The 20130-nt window shown below is 41.3% G+C and overlaps 1 protein-coding gene and 1 long non-coding RNA gene across 4 annotated transcripts in view; one reads left to right on the forward strand and one right to left on the reverse strand.

Moving 5' to 3' along the window:
• The window catches only part of MID1 (midline 1), a 183177-nt gene that overhangs the window by 135995 nt on the left and 27052 nt on the right, over positions 1–20130 (forward strand). For both annotated transcript variants that reach the window (XM_081221958.1, XM_081221959.1), the window contains exons 6-7: positions 4920–5047; positions 12507–12650. In XM_081221958.1, the coding sequence (XP_081078084.1) occupies positions 4920–5047; positions 12507–12650 (272 nt within the window). The remainder of the gene's footprint in view (positions 1–4919; positions 5048–12506; positions 12651–20130) is intronic.
• Positions 5972–20130, reverse strand: part of LOC308608663 — a 170963-nt gene continuing 156804 nt past the window's right edge. For both annotated transcript variants that reach the window (XR_014014207.1, XR_014014208.1), the window contains exon 4: positions 5972–6314. This is a non-coding gene — a long non-coding RNA (uncharacterized lncRNA). The remainder of the gene's footprint in view (positions 6315–20130) is intronic.

Below are 20130 nucleotides of genomic sequence, written 5' to 3' on the forward strand. Positions count from 1 at the left end.
ATGTAGTAAAGATATTAGCTGAGTTCCCGTCTTAAGGTGAACTTACAATAAACGCTAATTTCCTTCCTTCCCACTCACTAAATGGATGCAAATGGATTGTATAATATACTATGTTCTCAAGCCTCGCTAATATATAGTTCTTGGTGTGATTCTATGTGCACTTTTCTAAAATGGTGTTAAATAAGCAAAACTCTTCACTCAATCCAAGTATAAGAAAGTTGGTCTACTACTTATGAGACATCTAAAATGAAAATCATTTTTAGCAGCAAATTATCTGTATCAAGAGGATGATAAGAAGAAAATTCCCTCTGAACAGTACCCATTTTCCAGAGCTCCTAGGAGGGCCTCAGACTCCACTGGATGACTCTTCTGTCCCTCACTGCCATAGGCAATTCAGGGATCCAACAGACTTCCCCAGAATACAAAACCGAGAACTCCAGTTATCAGCTGGAAAGACGGCACTTGATTATAAGAATTAGAGTGCCTCTGATGAGTGGTTTTTGAAATGTGTTCTACAGGGTGTTAATTGGAGTTAAAACAACAAGGTTCCAGGGTCAAACGCGTTTGGGAATTCCTGAGCTGAGTAAAGTAAACCACATTTTGTTACTGTGTGAACTCACTGGGTTTTACCATGGTGATGTGCGTTGTAGCCCACCTGCCTGAGAGAGACCCATTTAAGTGCCATTGTCAGGCGGTCGGGCACGGGGGAATATTAAGTGGGAAGGGTAGAGCATCTTCCTCTGGTGTTGGCTGTTGGGCAGGAATCTTGGAAACACTCTAGCTCTAGACATGTCTTCCTTCCAGAAAACTGGCCCCATGTGGCTGCTAGCAACTGAATGTCATGGAGATGAGGGGCATCGAAGTCAAAATAGAAAGGGGAAGTAGCGTGCAGCCCACCCTATTAAGTGTCAGGGTAGGACACAATGCCCTTATTTGCTCCAGTATGTTAAGAGCTTGACACACACACAGCCACAAGCATGTGCACACATATTCCCGTACACACACACACACACACACACACACAGACATGACTCTAAAAGCACAGAATTGAGAAAGCGGCATGTGCTGATGGCCCTGGTGGATTTTGGCAATTTATCTGAAAGGCCAAGAGATGGGCAACAAGGATTTGGGGAAGAAAAACATAGCCTAAAATGTTGAATTTGGCAGATCTCCGCTCGCCTGTCAGTCCAATTAAGAATTTGAAATTGTAGCCAAAGATAAATATCTTTCCTTCTATCAGAAAAAAACGTGTAGGTGTTAAAAGCTGCAATCATCTGCAAAGAGTCTTGCTGGCAGTCTTTGCCTCCCAGCCTCAGGAACTTTCAGCCTCTCTGTTCCCACTCTCCAAAGTTCCCACCATCAAGATGTCAGGCATTGTCAACAGTGTCCCTTGACTAAAGCATGGTTTAGTTAATTGTTTGTGGGCCACAGAACCAGGAGAAACTTGGGAATGAAATCTATTTTGGATGAACCTGAACAGAAGCTTGTGCCACTGGACAGGGGCAGTACCAGCTTGAGATTATCTGTTCAGAGCATTTGAGATCTCCTAACCTGGTGAGCACAAGGTCTGTGCCACGCAGAAACAGCAGAGAAACACAATAGAAAGTTCGGTGCTTGTTTCGTGATAGCTTGGTGCAGTTCTCCCTGTTGGACATCAATGAAACAGAAATAACTGGGGTTTCATTTTGAAATTTTTATTCGAGGAGTTCAGATGGCACTGTAGCATTTCTTTGAACCTTTCTGCACTGATGCAAATATTTTGGGCTCTTCAGTAAATGACATATTTGAAGGGCTTAGTCAGTATTCGTTGAATATTTGGTGACGAATCCTAAGACCTCTCTGAGTTTGAAGGAGTTTTTATGATTATAGGTCATAAGGAGAGCGTTTTTTAAGTCCAGTTTGACCGTCTGTGAAAATTGCCTAGCAACCATCCCTTTATCCATCAGTCTGAATTAGCAGTTGTTTGTCATAATAATTAGTCCAATTCTCTTGGGTGCAGTAATTAGCTAATAAAATCACACAACTCTGCTTGTCACTGTTTCCTGGTGTAAGGATCGGGTGGTGAATTTAGATTCTCTGCCCTCATTCAAACACTTGAAACTTTTCTTTCCAGAGTTTATTCCTCTTCAAACTTTCATGTATGGATCTCAGTATCATTCCAATTATTACATTGTTGATTATCTTCTCTACTTCCCTCCCTGTATAGCACTGAATATGCAGCAGAAGTACAATTATAGAAACTTTAAGGATTTCGAGCATTTCATAGGTGTAACTTTTTTATTGAAGTGAAATTTGCATAACATAAAATTAACCATTTTAAAGTGACCAGTTCATTGGCATTTAGTACATTCACAGTGTTGTACAATTCCTGCCTCTATCGAGTTCCGAATTATTTTCATCACCCCAGAAGAAAACCCCACACCCATTATGTAATCACTCCCCATTGTCCCCTGCCCCCAGCCCCTGGCAACCACTGATCTACCTTCTGTCTCTATGGATTTGCCTATTCTGGACATTTCATACAAGTGCATCGTACAGTATGTGGCCTTTTGTGTCTGGCTTCTTTCACTTATCATAATACATTCAGGGTTCATCCATGTCATAGCATATATCAGTATTTCATTCCTTTTTATGGCTGAAAAATATTCCATTGTATAGATGTGCCCACAGATGTAATATTTATAGCCAAGATATATTTCTTTATAAAATCCGAAACTTTAAGAGCCATTAAGAGATGCAAGAGGAGATCTATCTTTTAGTGTAACCAGGTTGAAATTTTTCTAAATGAAACGGAAGAGTACAGACCTAGAGTTCTCTTCCTGGCTGCTGCCAGCTAGCTCTATGGTCTTGTATAAAAGAGCATCAATGCCCTTCATTAGAAAATAAGTAACTAGGTTATGGCTAAATCATTTAAAGGTGGTTTCTTTGCTCAAAAATTCCCAGTACCCTACACAGTATCCTGCACGTAGTGGGTCCTTGGTGGGGTTTATTGAACTTCCTGAAATATCAAAATCAAGATTTTGAGTCTAGCATAGTTTGATGTGCTCAGAAGTGGTTTACATCATCCCAGAATTTTCTTGTTCTTAGAAGAATCACTTGCATTGTTAATTAGTCAAAATGTTCTGCTATTAATAATAACCTTCCCAATCAACGTGAGAGTCCATTGCAGGAGACTGATACATACCAATAGCTTGCGTTATAGATTATAAATGAGAAGTCTACCTAGCAACCTTAATGAAGAGGAGAAATGGTGGACCCATCAGGGGAATTTGTGAGAAAGCTCATGTATATTTTCCATGGCATCTGCTGGGAATATGGTGCAAGAACATGAAGACAAGGAGAATGAAAACGAGCCTGACAAAAACTCCTTTTTTAATGTTTATTTTAGGGAGAGGCTAGTCATTGATTAAACTAATCCAATATCTGGAAACATTCTTTTTTAATCTTCACTTTGCCTTTTATGCAGCTTGAAATTTGGAAGACTCTTCTTTGAAGTGGAGCAGGGTTGAGTCTGAAAAGAACAAACAGTTTCCCAGACAGATGTGTGAAGAAATGCCTGGAGCTATGTGCTTCTCGCTGGGGTTAGATGTGCGGGGACCAGAGAGTTAAATATGCAGCAATGTGAAATACGAATATTCTTTCGCCTCCATGGGGAATTGCTTCCTGATAGTAAAAAGGAAGGGAGGAGGGCCTCCCTGGTGGCGCAGTGGTTGAGAGTCCGCCTGCCGATGCAGGGGATACGGGTTCGTGCCCCGGTCCGGGAGGATCCCATATGCCGCGGAGCGGCTGGGCCCGTGAGCCATGGCCGCTGAGCCTGCGCATCCGGAGCCTGTGCTCCGCAAGGGGAGAGGCCACAACAGTGAGAGGCCCGCGTACCAAAAAAAAAAAAAAAAAGGAAGGGAGGAAGCCATTCTGCTGTTTTCCCAGTTCCTCTGCCTTCTCTCGTAGCTTATACTCATTTGCATTGTGTTGCCTGTTGTGCCATTCCGAGATTTTTCTTAAGGCTCACGTGTAAAAACAGCACTGGTGGGCTTCCCTGGTGGCGCAGTGGTTGAGAGTCCACCGGCCAATGCAGGGGACACGGGTTCGTGCCCCCGTCCGGGAGGATCCCACGTGCCGCGGAGCGGCTGGGCTCGTGGGCCATGGCCGCTGAGCCTGCGCGTCTGGGGCCTGTGCTCCGCAACGGGAGAGGCCACAACAGTGAGAGGCCCATGTACCAGAAAAAAAAAAAAAAAAAAAAAAGCACTGGTTTTATTTTTTGACTTTTTTTTAATTGAAGTATAGTTGATTTACAATGTTGTGTTAATTTCTGCTGTACAGCAAAGTGATTCAGTTATACATATATATACATTCTTTTTTTAATATTCTTTTCCATTATGGTTTATCACAGGATATTGAATATAGTTCCCTGTGCTATACAGTAGGACCTTGTTGTTTATCCATCCTATATATAATAGCTTACATCAAAAACAGCACTATTTTGGACTCCCCTGGTGGCACAGTGGTTAAGAATCCACCTGCCAAGGCAGGGAACACGGGTTTGAGCCCTCGTCCGGGAAGATCCCACGTGCCGGGGAGCAACTAAACCCGTGTGCCACAACTACTGAGCTTGCGCAAGCTCTAGAGCCCGCGTGACACAACTACTGAAGCCCGCATGCCTAGAGCTCGTGGTCTGCAGCAAGAGAAGCCATCACAGTGAGAAGCCCACGCACTGCAACAAAGAGTAGCCCCCACTCGCCGCAACTAGAGAAAGCCCGCGCGCAGCAATGAAGACCCAACACAGCCAAAAATAAATTAATTTTTTTAAAAAAGCACGATTTTTTTAATGATATTCCTTTTCCTTTTATTTTTTCACTCCTATGCAGTGATGGTAAAAGCCAGCTTGACATTTCTAAAAAGTTGTTTTGTTTCAATTCTAGGGTCTCCATGGCAACGGCATCATCCCAGGTGCTAATTCCTGAAATCAACCTCAACGACACATTTGACACCTTTGCCTTAGATTTTTCCCGAGAGAAGAAATTGCTAGAATGTCTGGATTACCTTACAGGTACTGTCTTTTGTGTTTTCTTTAATACTGGGTACGTTCAGTGATACAAACTTTGCCACTTGATCAGTGTCCTAAAATGAGGTGTGGGCTTCTGATTTAGGAATGAAGTCTAATATCCCTGTAAAACATTTTTGGTATTCCTTTGTTTTTTTGTTTTTTTTTTCAAGTAAAATAATACAGTCCAAGACTAAACTGGGGAGAGAGGCAAAAAGAGAATCTTGGTCATTGAAAGTATATTTACCACCATTTCCCACACTCTTGGCGTGTGGGTAGCACACATGATACCTCTGGTTGGCCATCAGAGAGGTACACGAGGCAGCGTGGCTGTTTTCCATTTCATGTCAGCAAGGCAGGTGACTCTCACAGTGCCTTGGCAGAGAAAAACTTAGCAGCTAACTCTCATGGGGAATCTACCCTGCTCTGACTCTTTGCGTTTGTTTAATCTTCCCAACATCGAATTGAGGTAAAGTATTATAATCCTCATTTTGCAGATGACAGAGGTCATCCATCTTGCTGGAGGTCAGAGAGCTAGGGAGAGGCAGAATTAGGATTTAGCTCAGGTCTGTACAGACTCCAAAGACCTCCATACTTTCTAGTAAAAGACTGAATTTCATCTTGGCAAAGGCCACCATGGCAGATGTCCCAAAAATCACACTTGTATTCCTGGTGCCACGTTGCACTTCTGTGCTTTCTGATAGGCATTTTTTTTTTGGGGGGGGGGTGAGGTCAAGCTTAAAAAACAAACAAAAGCAGCCAAAATAGAAGAAACCTCTGGCTACTCCTCCTATTCCTAACCATGCTTCCAAATTTTTCTTAGCCGTCGACCGCTAAGGCAAGATCTGACCACATTCGCTCATAGAATGTGGACTGTTTAGATGACTGTATTTGTGTTATCCAAAGCCACGGGTGCCGCGGGGAATTCAGTGAAGCCAGCTGTGCACTGAATTTAGGATGTGCCACCTTCCAGAGACCACATCCCTAACTTAGCGCGGCACCAGTGTCTCCACTCTTATTGTGTATGTGTGTTTGTGGGGGAGCAGTTGGGAAAGGGGAAGCAGGAGAGGCGGAGCATTGGGTGATGTTTATTTTTACAGTCTGTGGCTAGAAAGCAAAGGATTTCTATGTTCAAGGAGCACTGTACCCAGATCAGTATTTTTCTTTGCCTGGACCCGAAGTGCCGGTTTCAGCCTTTGTGCATTTGCAAGGGAGGCGAGTCACCCCAGAAACATCTTCTTATCTTAGGTAATTCTTTCACACCATACGATGCCTGTGAAGGAAGAAATAAGTTGACTCAAAAAGCACATCAGGAAACCAAACTCGATTTTCAACTATTTATGAATGTAGCTTTTCACTCTGAGATTTACCTCAGCTAACACTGTGCCACAGAACTTTCTAGGATGGTAGAAACACTCTACACTGTCCAGTAGGGTACCTGCTAGCCACGTGGGGCTGTGTTGAAACTGTGAAATGTGGTTAGTGAGTTTTTACTTTGGTTTCACTTTAAAGTGAAATGTAAAGAGCCACACGGAGCTCGTGGCTACTGTGTTGGACCATGCAGGTGAGCCTTTCTCGGGCTGAGATGCTTTTTATGATGGCATCCTATTAAAAATCTCCTGTTTTCTTATATCATTTGGGAATGAGTGTGGTCACAGCAACAGAAAATCCAGTTAGCAGTGCCTAAACCCATCAGACAGTGTAACTGTCACAGACACAGGAGAACAGAGGCTTCTGTTGCTGTCCAGGGCTGGGCAGCGGTTCAGTGATGACTTCGGACCGCAGGCTCTTTCTCTTTTTGTGTTCTGCCATCTTCATTGTCTTGCCACATGACTGCATAACTACTCCACCTCCAAGCGTTATGCCCAAGTTACAGACAAAAAGAGGGACAGACGGGAAAGGATGGCCAAAAGCTCTGTCAGCCAAGTCTGTTTATGAGGAAAACCAAAAGCTTGCTCAGAAGATCCATCTAGCAAACTTCCACTTGTGTCTTGTGGGCTAGATCCATGTCCTAAGGTCACGCCCAAGGGCAGACAAGACTGAACAATGTTTGGCCGGGCACGTGGCCATTCTGCACAAAATCAGTATCTTATTGTCTGGAATGTCCTTCCCATGTCCCCAAAATTGTTTAATAGTGTCTCCATAACGTATGCCCATTCTCATCTCTATGTGAATGCCAGAGTACTGACTGCAGGGGAAATTGTGAAAGTAGTTTGCACCGACTTGAAGAGTGTACACCATATATCATCCCGATGGCTGTTTATGCTAAACTAAAGACCATATGGGGTACCTGCTCTTATGCCTTCTTAGCTGTCACCCTCCGATACAAATTTGGACCATTTCTAGACATAACATCGATCCTGGCCATAACATACAATGCTTGGCTGATATTGCCAAGCCCAAATAGTTTATCAGACATTCGTAAGCAGGAAATGAAGTGTTTGTGGAGTATTAGCCCACCATTTCTTGTGTCCTGTTTATGACAGGGGCAAGAACATAACAGTTCTGGTATACCAGTTGCCTGAATATTGAAACTGGCAGCATGCTGCTGTTCCCATTTACTGTAAATTGGATATTGACTTTTCAGGACAAACCCATTGGGTTTATAATCAAAACAGGGTTAGTCTGCCTGGCTGTGAAAACAAGATTTTTTTTTTTCGCCTCTGACATGCCTCTAAGTGGTATGTCAAGTGAATAACCCAGAGAGGTGACATTCCCTCCCTCATTACAGCCCCTGCCATGTGTCTCCCAGCTACCTGCCTATTTCAAACACAGTGTTCTTTATATTTAATCATATATTGCAATGCAGAAAGAACCAAATCTTTCTACGATGGTTGATGGAGAAATAATTTAATGAACTGTTTACACGATGGGAGAATAAATATTTCTCCGCTGATCCATGCAGGGTGATCCCACACTAACAGGGACCACACGGACAGTAATAAGCGTGTTTTATGACGCAGCTGGGCCTCCTCCATGGAAGGCGTCTCCCGATCAGTATCACTTATTTATCCAAGTCACAGCACGTGGCACTAAATCTTTTTTTTCCACTAATAAATTCCACCATTTTTTCATGTTTACAAAAATTTCAGCTTTATTGAGGTATAATCGACAAATAAAATTGTAAGATATTTAAAGGATACATCTTAGTGATTTACATTTTGTATTTTTGGATCTTGTTTAAGAAACCTTTCCCCATCCGAAGTCACAAAGATATTCTCCTGCTTCTTCCATTAGCCTCATTGTTTTACTTTTCCATTTATATCTTTAAGCTATCTGAAGCTTACCTTTGTATTTAGTGTAAGGTAGGGATTTAACTGAATTTTACTTCGTTTTGTGAACCAGTTTTATCAACATAATTTCTAAGCAATCTATTCTTTCCTCATGAAGATGGCTTTGCCAGCTTTGTGGTGCTGCCTTTTTTGTACGTCAAGTTCTATGTATCATGGGTCTATTTCCAAGCTTTCTATCTGTTCTTTTTAACATCTTTATTGGAGTATAATTGCTTTACAATGTTGTGTTAGCTTCTGCTGTATAACAAAGTGAATCAGCTACACGTATACATATATTCCCATATCTCCTCCCTCTTGGGTCTCCCTCCCTCCCTATCCCATCCCTCTAGGTGGTCACAAAGCACTGAGCTGATCTCCCTGTGCTATGGGGCTGCTTCCCACTAGCTATCTATTTTACATTTGGTAGTGTATATATGTCAATGCCATTCTCTCACTTCGTCCCAGCTTACCCTTCCCCCTCCCCGTGTCCTTAAGTCCATTCTCTACATCTGCATCTTTATTCCTGTCCTGCCCCTAGGTTTTTCAGAACGTTTTTTTTTCTTAGATTCCATATATATATGTTAGCATACGGTATTTGTTTTTCTCTTTTGGACTTACTTCACTCTGTATGACAGACTCCAGGTCCATCCACCTCACTACAAATAACTCAATTTCATTTCTTTTTATGGCTGAGTAATATTCCATTGTATATATGTGCCACATCTTCTTTATCCATTCATCTGTTGATGGACACTTAGGTTTCTTCCATGTCCTGGCTATTGTAAATAGAGCTGCAATGAACATTGTGGTACATAACTCTTTTTGAATTATGGTTTTCTCTGGGTATATGCCCAGTAGTGGGATTGCTGGGTCGTATGGTAATTCTATTTTTAGTTCTTTAAGGAACCTCCCATACTGTTCTCCACAGTGGCTGTATCAATTTACATTCCCACCAACAGTGCAAGAGGGTTTCCTTTTCTCCACACCCTCTCCAGCATTTACTGTTTGTAGATTTTTTGATGATGGCCATTCTGACCGGTGTGAGGTGATACCTCATTGTAGTTTTGATTTGCATTTCTCTAATGATTAATGATGTTGAGCATCCTTTCATGTGTTTATTGGCAATCTGTATATCTTCTGTGGAGAAATGTCTATTTAGGTCTTCTGCCCATTTTTGGATTGGGTTGCTTGTTTTTTTGATACTGAGTTGCATGAGCTGCTTGTATATTTTGGAGATTAATCCTTTGTCAGTTGCTTCGTTTGCAAATATTTTCTCCCATTCTGAGGGCTGTCTTTTGGTCTTGTTTATGGTTTCCTTTGCTGTGCAAAAGCTTTTAAGTTTCATTAGGTCCCATGTGTTTATTTTTGTTTTTATTTCCATTTCTCTAGGAGGTGGGTCAAAAGGATCTTGCTGTGATTTATGTCATAGAGTGTTCTGCCTATGTTTTCCTCTAAGAGTTTCATAGTGTCTGGCCTTATATTTAGGTCTTTAATCCATTTTGAGTTTATTTTTGTGTATGGTGTTAGGGAGTGTTCTAATTTCATTCTTTTACATGTACCTGTCCAGTTTTCTCAGCACCACTTATTGAAGAGGCTGTCCTTTCTCCACTGTACATTCCTGCCTCCTTTATCAAAGATAAGGTGACCATATATGCGTGGGTTTATCTCTGGGCTTTCTATCCTGTTCCATTGATCTATAGTTCTGTTTTTGATGACACTAAATCTTGCATGTGGATACTTCAGGAGACAGATGTATAAAGTCATATTCCAGAAAGAATGCTTTAAGGGCTCTGTACAGCCCTTCTATCTTAATGCACAACTTTCTTTTTCAAGTTATCCCTTTTTTTTAATTTACTTTGTTGAGGTATAGGCGATTTACAATTTTGCGGTAGTTGCAGGTGTACAGCAAAGTGATTCAGGTATACATATATATATAGTGTACACAAGCTTACGGCAAAACCCGAACGAACTTTTTGGCCAACCCAATATACTCTTTTTCATATTCTTTTTCCATTATGGTTTAGCACAGGATATTGAATATGTTCCCTGTACTATATAGTAGTAGCACCTTGCTGTTTATCCATTCTATATATAATAGTATGCATCTGCTAGTCCCAAGCTCCCAATCCATCCCTCCCCCACCTCCCCTCCCCCTTGGCAACCACAAGTCTGTTCTCTATGTCTGTGAGTCTGTTTCTGTTTCATAGATAAGTTCATCTGTGTCATATTTTAGATTCTGCATGTAAGTGATATCATATGGTATTTGTCTTTCTCTGCCTGCCTTACTTCGCTTAATATGATAATCTCTAAGTCCACGGCACATGGCATTATTTCATTTTATGGCTGAGTAGTATCCCTTATTGCACACTGTAATGCAGCGCCTGCCACAATAATGTCTGTGGAATTCAATAATCAATAGACTAAGCTGGGCTAACTGACTTTATGCCACAGATATAAAAGTTACTTGCTTAGTACGATATTTGTCCTACATGTATCGTCAAGTGGCAAAGTGCAGAGTACTAAAACAAGTAAAGTTTTAAATTTTACCATTTTCATAAGCTTTCCTCCCTCTTCGGGTTTCTTTAGGACTCATCCATCCTAATCAAAGTTTCAAGCAGGAAAGAATTCTCTAATAGTGTAAGCAAATGTCGCTCCTCATCTGTCGGATGCAGATATATTTCTCCTTTTGAAGTTAGGTTCTGGTGTACAGAAGAATGGAAAAAAAGGCCTGGATCGACGCTTTAAACCAGGGCTCGGCAAACTCTGACTGTAAAGGGCCAGATGGTAAATATTTTAGTCTTTGCAGGACATATGGTTGCAACTACTCAATTCTGCTATTGCACAAAGGCAGCCAGAGACAGTCCATAAATGAATGAGCCTGGCTGTGTTCCAATAAAACTTTATTTACAAAAACAGGCAGTGGGCCAGATTTGGCCCATAGCCATAGCTTGCCAGCTCCTGCTCTAAAATATTATTGCCAGTGCAAAGCACTCACTGCCTAGGCTTTTTCTTGCTCACAAACTCGTCTCATAAAACCAGTTATTGAAATCAATCCAGTAGAAGTCAACTGAAAATCATCATTTGGGTAGGATTTAGACTTCTCCGCTCCAGAATACGTTCAAGACATAAAACAGCAGCCTTCCCCAACGATAAGTTAATCAAGTGCCAAGGAATCCTGTTTTTCTTTTTTCTTTTTTTTTTTTTTTTTGCTGTATGCGGGCCTCTCACTGTTGTGGCCTCTCCCATTGCGGAGCGCAGGCTCAGCAGACAGACATGGCTCACGGGCCCAGCCATTCTGCGGCATGTGGGATCCTCCCGGACCGGGGCATGAACCCGTGTCCCCTGCATCGGCAGGCGGACTCTCAACCACTGCGCCACCAGGGAAGCCCCCTGTTTTTCTTGAGGAAGGAAAATGAATTTCTTAGATATGATTGATAGGCAATCATGTTCTTAATTTGAAATATCACCTATCAACTGAAAAATGAGAAGAGAACAGAATCACACTAATACATTTTTATAAGGTATCAAAACATGTAATGAAAGAAAATTTTCAAACAGTTATCTGACTGATATGTTATGCGATAACAAACATCAGTATTTTTTCATTTGGGCGCCTGAATATAAAAATACGTGGCATCTTGTAGCTCAGAGGTTGGCTAACTTTGGCTCTCATGCCAAATCTGGTCCTCACTTGATTTTGTAAATAAAGTTCTACTGGAACCTGGCCAGGTCTATTTGAGTACAGTTTGGCCGCTTTCATGGTACAAAGGCAGAGTTGAGTAGTTGCAACAGAGACCAGATGACCCACAAAGCCTAAAATACTCACCATCTAGCTCTTTACCAAAAAAGTTTGCCATCCCAACAATGGGGATGAAATGACAAGAGTTCATCTTGTTTACTTTTTGTTTAACATGTTTTCTTTCAGGAATAAGAGAGTCTTGTTTGCTTACCCTTCTAAACATGCTTTCATGATAAATAGAGATAAGATACTGGCTGGCTGAGGTCACAGTACCTGGGAAAAATCACAGTGATAACCAGCCAACCGAATATTCTTTGGACTGGGATCACCATCTCTAGGATAGTAGTTCTGATGGGTATATTTTGAAAGGCCTGCTTTGACTGTCAAACATCTCCTTTGAAATGTACCCCAGAGGTGTCTGCTTCTCTGCTGATGACCGTCTTTCTCCCCACAGCTCCCAACCCTCCCACAATTAGAGAAGAGCTCTGCACGGCTTCCTATGACACCATCACCGTTCACTGGACCTCCGATGACGAATTCAGTGTGGTTTCCTACGAGCTCCAGTACACCATATTCACCGGACAAGCCAATGTTGTGAGTGAGTATCGCACGCCCTATTGACTTCTCTGTTTGGTGACTGTTTTCAGATCGATTGCATTTCTGAGTTTAAATTTCGAGGAAAGAGTACACAATATTTATTGGCTTGTCTTTCGTAACCAAGAAGATGGTAGCACTCACTCGTACTGTGCTAGGAAAAATAACAGGCCAAATAGCATTGAAAATTATTGATCTCTAGCAAACCACATGGACGACTCTTACAAACATAAAGGAATCAGGAAACAAAAGGATGAATGCACTATGAGGCTATTTGTACATAAGTTAAAGATAAAAAGCTCTTGTGTTTAGAGATGTATACATAGGTGTAAAAACTATAAATAAAAGTCAGGATGATGGTTCCCTCTTGGATGGGAGGGGAGTAGCACCACTGGAAAAACATGGGGAGATCATGGGGTTAACAGCACTTTCTGGGTGGGAGTTATATGGTTTAGTCATTATATCATACATTTAGTTTTCTTTTCTGAGTGTTACTTCAGAATTTTTTTTGGTTATTAACCTTGGGTCTATGTCACTTTATTTTTATTTTAGTTTTTATTTTATATTAGAGTAGAGTTGATTTACAGTGTTGTGTTAGTTTCAGGTGTATAGCCAAGTGATTCAGGTATACAGATACGTATATCCATTACTTTACCGATTCTTTTCTCATATAGGTTATTAGAGAATAGTGACTAGAGTTCCCTGTGCTGTACAGTAGGTCCTTGTTGGTTATCTGTTGTATATATAGTAGTGTGTAGATGTTAATCCCAAACTCCTAATCTATCCCTCCCCCAACCTCTCCCCTTTGGTAACCATAAGTTTGTTTTTGAAGTCTGTGAGCCTGCTTCTGTTTTGTACACAGGTTCATTTGTATCATTTTTTTAGATTCCACACAGAAGTGATATCACATGGTACTTGTCTTTCTGACTTACGTCACTTAGTATGATAATCTCTAGGTCCATCCATGTTGCTGCAAATGGCATTATTTCGTTCTTTTTTATGAGTAGTTATTACAGGATAGTGAATACAGTTCCCTGTGCTATACAATAGGACCTTGTTTATCCATTCTGTATGTACTAGTTTGCATCTGCTAGTCCTAAACTCCCACTCCATCCCTACCCTGCCCCCACCCCCACTTGGCAACCACAAGTCTGCTCTCTATGTGAGTCTGTTTCTGATTCTTAGAGAAGTTCATTTGTGTCGTACTTTAGATTCCACATAAGTGATATCACATGGTATTTGTCTTTCTCTTTCTGACTTACTTTGCTTAGTATGATCATCTCGAGGTCCATGCGTATTGCTGCCAATGGCATTATTTCATTCTTTTTTATGTCTGAGTACTATTCCATTGTGTATATGTACCAAATCTTCATTATTCACTCCTCCGTCGATGGACATATTTAGGTTGCTTCCACGCCTTGGCTATTGTAAATGAACACTGGGGTGCATGTATCTTTTCAAATTATGGTTTTCTCTGGATATATGCCCAGGAGTGGGATTGCTGGATCATATGGTATAGTTCTATTTTTAGTTCTTTTCAGGAACCTCCATACTGTTCTCCATAATGGTTGTACCAATTTACATTCCCACCAACAGCATAGGAGGGTTCCCTTCTCTCCACACCCTCTCCAGCATTTATGGTTTGTAGACTTTTTAATGATGGCCATTCTGAGCCGTGTGAGCTGATACCTCATGGTAGTTTTGATTTGCATTTCTCTAATAATTAGTGATGTTCAGCATCTTTTCACGTGCTTTTTGGCCATCTGTATGTCTTCTTTGGAGCAATGTCTCTTTACATCTCCTGCCCATTTGTTCACTGGGTTGTTTGTTTTTTTGATATTGAGCTGCATGAGCTGCTTGTATATTTTGGAGATTAATCCTTTGTCAGTTGCTTTGTTTGCAAATATTTTCTCCCATTTTGTGGGTTGTCCTTTTGTTTATGGTTTCCTTTGCTGTGTAAAAGCTTTTAAGTTTCATTAGGTCCCATTTGTTTATTTTTGTTTTTATTTTCATTACTCCAGGAGGTGGATCCAAAAAGATATTGCTGCAATTTATGCAAAGATTGTTCTGCCTATATTTTCCTCTAAGAGTTTTATAGTATCTGGTCTTACATTTAGGTGTTTAATCCATTTTGAGTTTATTTTTGTGTATGGTGTTAGAGAATGTTCTCGTTTCATTCTTCAACATGTAGCTGTCCAGTTTTTCCTGCAACACTTATTGAAGAGGCTGTCTTTTCTCCATTGTATATTCCCGCCTCCTTTGACATAGATTAGTTGACCATAGGTGCGCGGGTTTATTTCTAGACTTTCTATCCTGTCCCACTGATCTATATTTCTGTTTCTCTGCCAATACCATACTGTTTTGATGACTGTAGCTTTGTAGTCAAGGAGCCTTATTCCTCCAGCTCTGTTTTCCTTTCTCAGGATTGCTTTGGCTATTCAGGGTTTTTTTTGTTTCCATACAAATTAAAAAATTTTTTGTTCTAGTTCTGTGAAAAATGCCATTGGTAATTTAATAGGGATTGCATTGAATCTGTAGATTGCCTTAGGTAGTATACTCATTTTGACAATATCGATTTTTCCAATTCCTTTCCATCTGTGTGTGTCATCTTCAGTTTCTTTCATCAGCATCTTATAGTTTTCAAGTACAGGTATTTTGGCTCCTTAGGTAGGTTTATTCTTAGGAATTTTATTCTTTTTGATGTGATGGTGAATGGGATCATTTCCTTAATTTCTCTTTCTGGTCTGTCATCATTAACATATAGAAATGCAAGAGATTTCTGTGTATTAATTCTGTAAGCTGCAACTTTACCAAATTCATTGATGAGCTTGAGTAGTTTTCTGGTAGCATCTTTAGGATTTTCTATGTATAGTATCATGTCCTCTGTAAACAGTGGCAGTTTTACTTCTTTTCCAATTGGAATTCCTTTTATTTCTTTTTCTTCTCTGATTGCCGTGGCTAGGACTTCCAAAACTATGTTGAATAAAAGCAGTGGGAGTGGGCCTCCTTGTCTGGTTCCTGGGAAATGCTTTCAGCTTTTCACTGTTGAGTATCATATTAGCTGTGGGTTTGTCATATATGGTCTTTATTATGTTGAGGCTCTGTGCCCACTTTCTGGAGAGTTTTTATCATAAATGAATGTTGAATTTTGTCAGAAGCTTTTTCTGCATCTATTGAGATGGTCATATGGTTTTTATTCTTCAATTTGTTAATGTGGTGTCTCACATTGGTTGATTTGCGGATATTGAAGAATCCTTGCATCCCTGGGATGAATCCCACATGATCATGGTGTATGATCCTTTTACTGTATTGTCGGGTTCGGTTTGCTAGTATTATGTTGAGGAATTTTGCATCTATATTCATCAGTGATATTGGCCTGTAATTTTCTTTTTTTGTGCTATCTTTGGTTTTGGTATCAGGGTGATGGTGGCCTCGTAGAATGAGTTTGGGGGTGTTCACTCCTCTGCGATTTTTTTGGAATAGTTTCAGAATGATAGGTGTTAACTCTTCTCTAAATGCTTGGTAGAATTCACCTGTGAAGCCATGTGCTCTTGGACTTCTGTTGGCAGTTTTTTAATCACATTTTCAATTACAGTACTTGTGATTGGTCTGTTCACATTTTCTATTTCTGCTTGGTTCAATCTTGGGAGATTGTACCTTTCTACGAATTTGTCCATTTCTTCTAGATTGTCCATTTTATTGGCATAGAGTTGCTTGTAGTAGTCTCTTATGATCCTTTGTATTTCTGTGGTGCCTATTGTAACTTCAACTTTTTCATTTCTAATTTTATGGATTAGAGCCTTCTCCCTTTTTTCTTTTTTTTTTTTTTTTTTTTTTTGGTACGTGGGCCTCTCACTGTTGTGGCCTCTCCCGTTGCGGAGCACAGGCTCCGGACGCGCAGGCTCAGCGGCCATGGCTCACGGGCCTAGCCTCTCCACAGCATGTGGGATCTTCCCGGATCGGGGCACGAACCCATGTCCGCTGCATCGGCAGGCGGACTCTCAACCACTGCGCCACCAGGGAAGCCCCCTTTTTTTCTTGATGAGTCTGGTTAAAGGTTTTTATCAATTTTGTTTATGTATTCTTTGTCTCTGTTTCATTTATTTCTGCTCTGATCTTTATGGTTTCTTTCCTTCTACAAACTTTGGGTTTTGTCTCTTCTTCTTTCTCTTGTTGCTTTAGGCATAAGGTTAAGTTGTTTATCTGAGATTTTTCTTGTTTCCTGAGGTAAGATAGTATTGCTATAAACTTCCCTCTTACAATTGCTTTTGCTGTGTCCCGTAGGTCTTGGATCATCAGGCTTTTGTTTTCGTTTGTCTCTAGATATTTTTTCATTTCTTCTTTGATTTCTTCAGTGATCCATTGGTTGGTTAGTAGCATATTGTTTCACCTCCACGTGTTTGTGTTTTTTACAGTTTTTTTTTGTAGTTGATTTCTAATCTAATAGCGTTGTAGTCAGAGAAGATCCTTGATATGAGTTCAATTTTCTTAAACTTACTGAGGCACCGAGGCTTGCTTTGTGGCTCAGCATTGTGATCTCTCCTGGAGAATGTTATATGTGCCTTTGAGAAGAACGTGTATTCTGCTGCTTTCAGATGGAATGTTCTATAAATATCAATTAAGTTCATCTGGTCTAATGTGTCATTTAAGGCCTGTGTTTCCTTATTGATCTTCTGTCTGGATGATCTGTCCATTGATGTAAGTGGGGTGTTTAAGTCCCCCACTATTACTGTGTTACTGTTGTTTTCTCCTTTTATGGCTGTTAGCATTTGCCTTATATACTGAGGTGCTCCTTTGTTGGGCGCATATACATTTACAATTGTTTTATCCTCTTCATGGCTTGATCCTTTGATCATTGTATATATATAGTGTCCTCCCTTTGTCTCTTGTAACATTCTTTCTTTTAAAGTCTATTTTGTCTGACATGAGTATTGCTACTACAGCTTTCTTTTGATTTCCATTTGCATAGAATACCTTTTTCCATCTTCTCACTTTCAGTCTGTATGTGTCCCTAGATCTGAAGTGGGTCTCTTGTAGACAGCATATATACGGGATTTATTTTTGTATCCATTCAGCCAGTTTATGTCTTTTGGTTGGAGTATTTAATCCTTTTACATTTCAGGTAATTATTGATATGTATGTTCTTATTGCCATCTTGTTCACTGTTTTGGATTTGTTTTTGTAGGTCTTTTCTTCCCTTCCTCTTTTGTTGACTTCTCTTGTGATTTGATGACTGTCTTTAGTGTTGTGTTTGCATTGCTTTTTCTTTTTTAATTCATTACTCTGAATTCTTTTTCAGGTAGATTACCTATCTCCACTTCACTTAGTTGTTCTTCTGGGGTTTTATCTTGTTCCTTTGTCTGGAATATATTTCTCTGCCGTCTCATTTTGTGTAACTGTGTTCGTGGTCTCTGTTTCTCAGGCTGCACGTCTGTAGTTCCTCTTTCTTCCGATGTCTGCACCCTGGTGGGTGAGATTGGTCCAGAGGCTTGTGCAGGCTTCCTGGTGGGAGGGACTGTTGCCTGCCCCCTGGTGGGCAGGGCCATGTCAAGAGGTCCATTTAGAGGAGACTTTGTGCTCAGGACGACTTTAGGCAGACTGTCTGCTGATGGGTGGGGCTGTGTTCCCACCCTGTTCACTGTTTGGCCTGAGGTGTACCAGCACTGGAACCAGGCAGTGGGGGGCGGAGCAAGGTCTTGGTGCCAAAATGGGGTCTTGGTGCCAAAATGGTGATCTCCGGGAGAGCTCACGCTGATGAATATTTCCTGGGGGCCTCTGGCCCTTGCCCCTACAGTGAGCCCCAGCCAACCCCCAACTCCCTAGGAGGCCCTCCAAGACCCACACAGGTAGGTGTGACCCAGGCTCCTGTGGAGTCACTGCTTTGCCCTGGGTCCCAGTTCACAGGAAACCTTATGTGTGCCCTCCAAGAGTGGAGTCTCTGTTTCCACCTGTCCTGTGGAGCCCCTGCACTCAAGCCCTGCTGGTCTTCAAAGCCAAATGCTCTGGGGGCTCCTCCTCCTGATGCCAGACACCCAGGCTGGGGAGCCTGAAGTGGGGCTCAGAACTCTTACTGCAGTAAGAGAACCTCTGCAATATAATTATTTTCCATTTTGTGGGTCACCCATCTGGCGGGCATGGGATTTGATTATATGGCAAAAGCACCCCTCCTACTGTCTTGTTGTGGCTTCTTCTGTCTTTGGATGTAGAATATCTTTTTTGGTAGGTCCTAGTCTTTTTTGTCTGTGGTTGTTCAGCAGTTTCGATTTGGGTGCTTTCATGAGAGGAGGTGAGCTCATGTTCTTCTACTCTGCCATCTTGTCTCCAGAATATATTTCACATTTTTTTAAAGGATTTAATAAAATGAATAGCTGAAGAATACCAAATACCTGGTCTCATTCAGAGGCGAGCAGGGCCATCATCTGAGATATTAACAATTGGCCCCCACCTAGGAAGAATTTTAGACCTTATTTGAAACACAGAGAAACCCCTCTCTCACTGGGGCCCATGAGATATTCAGTATCAGAGACAATGTGATGATCTAGAATAGCAGCAAGTAGCTGGTCAGAGAGATGATAATAGAGGAAGCACTCCCTCTTGCCCCGCAGTTGTTTAAACTGAATTAAGTACATGGCAAAGGACGAGAAGAAATGTATTTTTAGGGGAGCAAGTTTGAAAGCTTCTTTAGCAAATAAAAATAGAATACGTCAAAGTAGAATAGGATAGAATAGCAGTCACTTTTCAACAAAGAAATGTTTTGAATAAATCCATACCAACCTTGCTTTCATTATATAAACCTTTTTGTAACCTCACTGTTCTTTCCTAGCACAAGTAATTCTGAGGCACATGATGCTTAAAATAGAAATTTGTTTCAGGAGTAATTAAAAGAGTGAGGCAGAAAGACCCACACTTCTAAGGGGCTAAAGTATAAGTGACTCATACCAACAACTGGCCCCCCCTCCCTATATCCCCCTTTCCCAGCTTCCCCTCCTGACCCCTCTGACCTTTCACTCCTTAATCAGCCTGCCTTGGAAGCTTTTCTTAAAATCTTACTTAGCTTTTATTAAAATCTTCTAAGAATGTGTAATTTTGGAGTGAAAGGGAAAGTCATGAAATGTTGAGAACAGCTTTGGCAAGGTGCCTGAGTAGGTAGAGAGCATAGAGAGGGCAGAAATGGTACAACCAAAAGGTCTTGGGGCAAGTGATCACTAAGTCCTGAAAGAGACTGGGTGCCTATCAGTACGGTAAAGGCATACCAGACAGCCACGTTAAGCACACCTATAGAGACAGAAGGTGGCAGGGTGCAGTGGGAGATCTCGTCTAATTAAGCCTGGCTAGAGAGTTGAGTGAGGAAGGGGAGACGGTGAGAAGTGAAGATAGAGAAGCAGAACCAGGACTCAACCCCATACAGGTCTAGTTCTTACTGTTTGTGCATCTGGAGTCAGCTGGGGGTCAGCTAACCTGCTGATCTTGGTTAGGCTCCCTCA

The sequence above is a fragment of the Mesoplodon bidens genome (assembly GCF_964165515.1).
Source record: "Mesoplodon bidens genome assembly, chromosome: X".
Lineage (NCBI taxonomy): Eukaryota > Metazoa > Chordata > Mammalia > Artiodactyla > Ziphiidae > Mesoplodon > Mesoplodon bidens.